At 48.2% G+C, this 8,982-nt stretch overlaps 1 protein-coding gene across 1 annotated transcript in view; it reads right to left on the reverse strand.

Moving 5' to 3' along the window:
- LOC113409436 (alpha-L-iduronidase-like) overlaps positions 1-4,430 on the reverse strand; it is a 71,056-nt gene extending 66,626 nt beyond the window's left edge. Inside the window, exon 1 of the mRNA XM_026663342.1 lies at positions 4,167-4,430. Coding sequence (XP_026519127.1) covers positions 4,167-4,309 — 143 coding nt within the window. The 5' untranslated portion in view covers positions 4,310-4,430. The remainder of the gene's footprint in view (positions 1-4,166) is intronic.
- Positions 4,431-8,982: the final 4,552 nt, after the last annotated feature.

Raw genomic sequence — 8,982 nt, forward strand, 5'->3', positions numbered from 1 at the left:
CCCAGGGAGCCGTGCGGCAGCTCCCCGCCCCAGCTCACCTCTGCTCCGCCTCCTCCCCGAGCACGCCGTCACTGCTCCACTTCTCCCGCCTCCCAGGCTTGTGGCGCCAATCAGCTGTTTGGCGCCGCAAGCCTGGGAGGGAGAGAAGCAGAGCGGGGCGGCATGCTCAGGGGAGGAGGTGGAGCAGAGGTGAGCTGGGGCGGGGAGTTCCCCTGCGTGCCGCTCCCCCCCCCTTACTTGCTGCAGGCGGCCCTCCCCGTGCCCCCCTGCTCCAGCTCCCTCCGCCTAAATGCTGACGACGACTGGGGCGGCCAAAGAGCCGGCCGCTGCGGTCGCCGCCGAAAGACCCGAAATGCCGCCCCCCAAATGCTAGCACCCTAGGCAACCGCCTAGGTCACCTAATGGGTTGCACTGGCCCTGAACAGAACTGTTGTTTGTACCTTTTCTGCTTTCCTTTTAATCTGTTTTTCTTTCCTTTTGGGGAAACTGTAAATGGAGCTTTATAAATTGTTCCCAAGATGTTTTCAGCTAATCTTAATAATAACCTCATCATTTAAGAAAAAGTTAAAGAAAGCTGGCTTTAACTTTCCTTTCCTGTACACTTAGAAATATGCAACAGAGAGTCCTGTGGCACCTTATAGACTAACAGATGTATTGGAGCATAAGCTTTCGTGGGTGAATACCCACTTTGTCAGACGCATGTGTGACGTTGTGCAGTCTATATGGTTTTATAAAAATATAAGTGAATGTAAGGTAATTGGGATATGCTTCATGCAAAAGGTCTCTTGTAAGGTATCATTACAAAGCTCATAATCTACTGAGTGTGATCATCCTATTTGTAGAAATGTACCACTCTTGTATCTAAAACTAGAAATATAAAACATAACTCTGAGGGCCTATTGTAATTATGTAAAGTGTGGGCCATTAATGATGGTTTGGAATCTTGATGACTCCCATTAACAAGGACCATTGTCTGCAGATGACTGTGTTTACCTGTGAGTCTTCCTGTATATGTGTGTGCTGGCAAGTGAGTAATGAAGTCTTGCAGTGACATGTGATCATGTCACCTGAACTGGAATCCATCTTTAACCTGGTGCTTTTCCAGTGAGGGGGGGTGAAAACCCAGAGGGACAAAGAGTTCCCGCCTTATGCAAAAGATATATAAAGGGGTGGAAGAGAACAGAGGGGAGAGGAGCCATCATGGAGAAGCCCCTAGCTAACACCTAAGCTGGAACAAGAGCTGTACCAGGGGAAAGAATTGTGCCCAGGCCTGGAAGGTGTCCAGTCTGAGAAAAACTTACTGAAACATCTCTGAGGGTGAGATTATCTGTATTTAGTTTGATTAGGCATAGATTTGCGCATTTTATTTTATTTTGCTTGTGACTTACTTTGTTCTGTCTGTTACTACTTGGAACCACTTAAATCCTACTGTCTGTATTTAATAAAATCACTTTTTATTTAGTAATTTACTCAGAGTATGTATTAATACCTGGGGGAGCAAACAGCTGTGCATATCTCTCTATCAGTGTTATAGAGGGCGAACAACTTATGAGTTTGCCCCGCATAAGCTTTATGCAGGGTAAAACGGATTTATCTGGGTTTAGACCCCATTGGGAGTTGGGCATCTGAGTGCTAAAGACAAGCACACTCCTGTGAGCTGTTTTTGGGTAAACTTGCAGTTTTGGGACAAGTGATTCAGACCCTTGGTCTGTGTTGGAGTCAGACAGGAGTGTCTGACTCAGCAAGACAGGGTGCTAGAGTCCTGAGCTGGCAGGGAAAACAGAAGCAGGGGTAGTCTTGGCACATCGGGTGGCAGCTCCCAAGGGGGTTTCTGTGATCCAACCCATCACAGCATGCATCTGACGAAGTGGGTATTCAGCCACGAAAGCTCATGCTCCAATATGTCTGTTAGTCAATAAGGTGCCACAGGACTCTTTGTTGCTTTTTACAGATCCAGACTAACACGGCTACCCCTCTGATACTTAGAAATATGAAATAAATGTTTTTTATAGCATGGTGTGGTTCAGAAGTTAAACCTTAAACTGTGGTAAAAATATCTTGGGGTTTAGCACTAACTATTCCGTGTCTTTGACGATGTCTAAACAATCAATAACATGGACTGTCCACGCCAGAAACATGACAGTCACAATCAACGCTGCCCTCGGTCTCAGCAGAGAGGTCACATATTGAAGAGGCCCAAAATCTGAACTAGTCTCTTACGCTTGGAAGTAGTCACTCCTAGGTTGGGCTTGAGGCACACTGGCAAATTAGGGACGTTTGTACTTTTTGCTGTCTGTGCATGTGTAGTGCATGGTCATTTGATAAACCACATTTCCAGTGGTGCTAATCTGCTACTCTTCCTGAGCAGTAAAAACACCTTTAAAGATGACTTGCAAAATTAAAAAATGGGATGGTGCCTGTTTTGCTATTTTCTGATGGATAAAGAACTGTTAACTTTATTTATTTTATAGGTGGGCAAGGTGCTTCTAATGTTCTGGCATTTCTAAAAGCACAAGGGTTGACTCCAGCTTTCCCTCATCTTGTTGTCCTGGAGATCTTAAATGCGAGATCTTAGCTATTAATTTAAAGAGAGGGAGGGAAGTGTGTAAAATCTTCCAGACTTTCTTACAAGTGTTCCCTTGGTGTGAGTTGAACACTGTATGTAAATTAAGAGGAGTTATTTGAACAGTCTAAGTAAAAAACACTTTCCATTTTTATCAGGTTTCACTTCCAAGGTTTTTCCAATCTCCTAACACTGGCAGTGCCTAGAGATTCAGGAGACAAGGTGGGTAAGGCAATATCTTTTATTGGACCAACTTCTGTTGGTGAGAGAGAAGACCTTTCGAGCTTACATAGAGCTCTTCTTCAGGGCTGGGAAAGGCACTCAGAGTGTCACAGCTAAATACCTTGTAAATAGTCTGCCAGCATGAGGCATCAGAACCCTGCTCCATCTCCATGCGGGTCCTGAAACCCAGCATAATGTAATAAGGTCACATGGTCACAAATACCTTATATTTATCTGTGACACTCTGAGTGCCTTTCCCACACCGGAGGAAGAGCTTGGTGTAGCTCGTCTCTCTTACCAACAGACGTTGGTCCAATAAAAGATACCTCCCCAATAAAAGACCTTTCCCACCTTGTCTCCAGCTTAACCTATCACAAACTTCCAGCTGCAGAGTAACCAAGGCACTGCTCGGATACCAGTAATGTGGCAATGGCGTGGATTGGGAACTCTGGCTCCCTAGGATGCTTGACTGGAAAAGGAATCACACATTTCTCAGGCAATGGGATAGATACTCGTGTAAGATGCCACATATTCGTTTGACTGTCTACTTCGGCGTCAGGCAGAGCAGTACAATCCTATCCATGGAGGGGGCAGTAAATCTGTGAGCCTGTTACAATATGCTGGGTTCCTGGACCCACATCGAGATGGAGCAGGTTCTGAGGCCTCAGACTGGCTGTCAGACTGGCAGACTATTTATCCAATGCAAGAAGACAGATGTAGAGTCTCTAAGGCAAAAACAAGGTGAGGGGATGAGAGGTGCACTTGCTGGGAAAAGCCCCTAGAAAAAGTCAACTCAGGAGAAAGGTGGACTACGGTTTGTTTGGGGCTTTGAGCACAATTAAAACACCAAAGTGATGCATGAGTTCTGACTGTTAACCCAGCATGTACTGTCCTGGGAGAAGGCCCTGCATGTTCACAGGCCCCGGAAAGGGGTGGGGAAAATAGCTTTCAGCTGAATCTTCTATCCTGTCCTAAGACCCAGTTTGCTGCTTGAGACTTAGCTATAGGAATATAATACTGGGCCATGTTCTGCTCTGCTACAGCTGTGCAACCCCCCTGCACTAGAAGAAACTAGTAATCAGTAGCTAAGTGTGTGTGTGTGGGGGGGGACAGGATATGATGCTTTGACGTCTGCAAAACAGACCCTGAAAATCTATCTGAATTGGGTACCTGCCTTCTCCAATTGACAAGCCCGGTTTAGCTTATCTGCGGGGGCTGTTTAGGCCACAAAGAAAAACCCCTCCTGGACTACCCCCTGCGGGGTACCAATGCACGATGCAAAGGCAGAGCAGCCCGGCTTTCCTACAGGCGGCAGGAACTTCAGGAGGAAGCTTGCTCTCGAGTTGGATGCGGGTGTGTTCAGAAAGCAAAGGGCGCTTACCAGAAGCCAGTGCTTTTCCAGAAGTGCTTCAGGGGCCTTTCAAACTGCGAAACATCCACGTGGAGCACGTAAGATCCCAAGCCCGCGCCGAGCAGCAGGTGCAGGATTATTACTCCGGGCTCCCAGCTCCGAGCCGACCCCATGGGGCCCGGGGAAACGGACCGGGATTACACTAGCGCCGGCCCAGGCTCGGAGCTCTCACTGAGAAGCCGGCACCCCAACAGGCTTCGTCCCACAGGGGTCCCCCCAGCCAGGCATCCCAGCTGCGGCTCCGCGGGGTCTGGGCACGGGGGCTCTGTAGTTACCCTGCTCGCAGGTCCGCCGCTCTCCTGGTCCAGGGGTGGGAGAGATTCTCCCTTTAGCGACTCCAGCGAAAGCAAAAGCTGCGCCCTGGACATACCCCCCCTCTTCGTGTTACACACATGGTTTCCCCGGCTGACTTCCTGCTTTCCAAATCTGCCGTGTTAAGGCAGACCTGCACACGTAGGAAAGCAACAGGGACTGGAGACAGCTGCAGAGAAGCGGGGAAGCCAGTGGGGCTGGAAAGGTGCTTGGAACCAGATCCTGGGGGGATTATTATAGCAATTCTGTGCTTTACTTGTGGATCCGATTGTGCAGAGAGGTGTTTTCCTCTGGCTAGCTCACCCAGATGGAGTACACCCCAGTAGCCCTGGGGCACTCGAGTTCAGAAGGGAACTCGAAAGAACAGCTTGCAAAGGAGCACTGCCATCAGGGGCCCGTGGGAAAACCTTTGCAACAGTTCCCTCGAACCAGGAGGATGGAGACGTGCCACGGGGTCGAGAATTGGGCGGAGGGATGAGGAAACTGAGTATTTCAAAATGGTATGAAAACTTGAATTGTAATTCTTGGCAGTGAGTGGAAGTGAAATGTTATGTAAGGTATATCCAGTGTTACCTATGAAGCCCCCTGGATTTCAGGGTGCAGAAGCAAAGGTATTTTACAAATGCTCCAGGATAATAGATTTGTATGGTAGGAAAACATTCTTAAATAGAAACTTTAGTTATGAAACAACACGTAATATTGTCCCCAAAGTAAAAATGGGGCAATACTGTAAAAGTATATGTTAGAGAGGAATTCGGGTTTCATCACAAAGCAGAAATAAAGATGTTTTCTGCTCCCACATAATCTGCAGTGGCTGTGTGCTGTAACCACACCTTTTCCCTTTAATACTTTGAAGCAATTTTATATAGTGTCTTTCTTTCCAGTGTATCTGTCTTTCCATATCTTCCCCCCTCCCATCTTTAAATGTGGGGTTTTTCTTCCTTTTGTTGCATTTTGGAGGGAGGGGGTGCATTTTTGTTTTCCAGTTTTTGCTTTCTCTTTGAATCTGTCTGTTACGGCTTAGTTTACTTTTCATTTTAACTTTGCTTCTTTTCATTTAGTTCCTCAGTGTCGTCTATTTCCTTGACTTTGTTTCAGTATTTATCATCTCTGCTGGTTTTGTGTTTGTTTTCCCCCTCCCCTTCCCCTTTCTACGTCCTTCCTGTCCTATTACAGTAGTGGTGTCTGGAAAATAAACTCACCTAAGGTGAGGGACTAACACTTACAAAACAACGAGGAGTCCTTGTGGCACCTTATAGACTAACAAATTTATTTGGGCCTAAGCTTTCGTGGGCTAGAACCCACTTCATCAGATGCATGGTGTGGAAAATACAGTAGGAAGATATATATAACAGTACATGAAAAGATGGGAGTTGCCTTACCAAGTGGGGGGTTGAGACAGTTCAATTAAAGTGGGCTATTATCAACAGGATGAAAAATCACTTTTGTAGTGGCAATGAGGGCAATGTAATCAGGGTGGCTCATTTCAAACAGTTAACAAGAAGGTGTGAGTAACAGTAGGGGGAAATTAGTTTTTTTTTTTTAGTTCTTGTAGTGACCCATCCACTCCCAGTCTTTATTCAGGCCTAATTTGATGGTGTCCAGTTTGAAAATTAATTCCAGTTCTGCAGTTTCTCGTTGGAGTCTGTTTCTGAAGTTTTGTTGTTGTTGAAGAATTGCCACTTTTAAGTTTGTTATTGGGCTTATGCCCAAATAAATTTGTTAGTCTATGAGGCGCCACAAGGACTCCTCGTTGTTTTTGCTGATACAGACTAACACGGCTACCACTCTGAAACCAGTCACTTTACAAAATAGTTACCCTCCTGAGTCTTTCTTGCCAGACATCCCCATTTTGGTCACATCCCAGTTACCTATATTCTACACATACTTGGTGTGTTTGTACTTCTATTGTTTGAAAACTATTTTTAGTAGAAATAAAGAATAATTAAACTGAAAATGTAGAGTTTTTTACACTAAAAAGGAATCTCACAGCACTTCAGTTTTGCCCCATCAGTACTTTTTTCTCTACTCATTTGGGGTGTTTGTTCTACATTTGGGCTGTAGCACGCGGAGAGATAAAGCTAGAACCGTTTAGGTTTATAACCACTCAAAGGGTAGCTTAGCACTCCTTTTGGGTGAGTCCTGCTGTCGGCTTCTGACAGCTCTGTCCTTCGCAGATTCAGCTACTGCCAGGAGTACGTTATGACTTAACTGGATGTACATTTAGGACTGGTCTACACTAGCGTTAGATCAACGTAAGGCAGCTTATGTTGACCTAACTCTGTAAATGTCCATACTACACCATTGCTCCCGCCGATGCAAGTCACCCGTTACACCGACATAATAACTCCACCGCCACGAGAGGCTTAGCACTTAGGTTGATGTAGTTAAGTCAACACAGTGTCTGTGTAGACCAGGTGGGGCCAGGCAGAAGCCAGCACCCAAACCCTGAGACCCCGCTGTGCGGGGCCAGGCGTCAGCTGGCAGCCAGACCCTGGACCTCGCTGCTACGCGGGGCCAGGCAGCAGCCAGCCCCGTCTCAGATCACGCTGGGCAGCAGATGGACCTGGACCCTGCCGTGCAGGGCCGGGTGGCAGCCGACAGCTGTACCCTGCCGCTGGACCCGCTGGACAGCCGGGACCCGGACCCTGCTGCACCAGGCCAGGCAGCCAGTACCTCCAGCACCTGGCTAGGTGCAGAGCGCAAGGCGCAGGGCCGGGGTGGAGCCTCACCTAAAACCTGGGGGTGCTGCAGCACCCCTGCAAACCCCTAGTTCACAGAGTCCCCCTCCCCCCCAACTTGCCCAGAGACCCACTCTCCCGCACCCTGCCCTCCTATGGCACTCACCAGCCCCAGGCTGGCAGAAGCGCTCTTACAGGCTGCCAGATGCTGTCTCCCCCTCAGGCAGCCCCGCCCCCTGCCAGACCAGAGCAGCTGTGTGCTAATTGGGCCACATGTGGCCACAGGTTGAGAACTGCTGGTGTAGACAATGCGTAACTTACATGGCCTGTTGCTGCCTTTGAGAGCCTGAGCTATGAGCCCTGCGCAGGGCTCACCACCGGAACCCCACTGACCCAGGGCTGACTGCCGGAGCTCTCAGCCCTATGCAGGGCTGACTGCCGGAGCCCATGGGAGCTGTCAGTGCCCCACAATGCCCTATACTGTCAGTTAAATTGGTAGAAGCACTTCTGGTGAGGATGCGCACTGCCAACAGAGGGGGCATAGTGTGGACATGAAAAACCATAGTAATTACTGTGGTGGCTGTACGTCAACCTAACTGAGTCGACTTAATTTTGTAGTGTAGACCAGGCCTTACAGACTGCATGAAAGAGCTTTCAGGGGAGATAGTCAAATTGCCCAGTACTACTCTCTGGCTTTTGTCAGAAAGGAAAGAATGGAGTCACTCAAGCAACACTGTAGTGCCCTGGTAGGACAGCAATGCCAGTGTGTTGAGCTTCATGGTGTAACACCTTGTACATGAGAAGCAGGCATTGGACAAACAATGGGAGTTCCCAGGTTGCAAAGGCCAGACATGCACATCACAGGTTTCCCTGGTTATTAAAGAGGAAACCTTTATCCACTATTCCTGAGGGCTTATCTTCACCTAAAACACTACAGCTGTAGGGCTTCAGTATAGATACTATCTATGCTGACAGGAGAGATTCTCCTGTTGGCATAGGTAATCCACTTTCCCAAGAGACAGCAGCTAGTTAGACCAAAGAATTCTTCAAGAGAGCTAGCACGGGCTAGATGGGGACTTAGGTTGGCTAAACTACGCCACTCAGTGGTGTGGATTTCTCACCCTCCTGAGCAATGTCTCCTACCCCAACAAACAGGACAGCATTTTGGGACAGATGCTATATATGAATTCTTGCTGGAGGGTCAGATGGGCAGTTAAATGGCTTTGAGGGGAACTCCAGGTGTGTTTACATCATTGTACACATCTTCACATCGAACTCCCTTCCCTACACTCCCCTCTACAAACACCCCAATCTACCCCACACAGGCATTCTCCCCTGTATGGTCTGTATGCATCCCCAGCGAGACTGTATACCCCTACTTACACCCACTATGCCCCCCAGAAACCCTATAACCCCCACAAGCCCACTAGAGACCCTATACACACTTATTATGCTCCCAGACACCCTATCACCTGTACATGCCCCCCAGACCCTAAATTAATGGAGATATCCCATCTCCTAGAACTGGAAGGGACCTTGAAAGGTCATTGAGTCCAGCCCCCTGCCTTCACTAGCAGGACCAAGTACTGATTTTGCCCCAGATCACTAAGTGGCCCCCTCAAGGATTGAACTCACAACCCCGGGTTTAGCAGGCCAATGCTCAAACCACTGAGCTATCCCTCCCCCCATACTACAAACAGCTACTGTGCTCCCCAGAGACCCCATATCCCCTACATACACCCACTCTACTCCCCAGAGACCCCATATCCCCTATAGACACCTACTGTACTCCC

Source organism: Terrapene carolina, unplaced genomic scaffold, assembly GCF_002925995.2.
Source record: "Terrapene carolina triunguis isolate 2854851 unplaced genomic scaffold, T_m_triunguis-2.0 Scaffold33356, whole genome shotgun sequence".
Classification (NCBI taxonomy): Eukaryota; Metazoa; Chordata; order Testudines; family Emydidae; genus Terrapene; species Terrapene triunguis.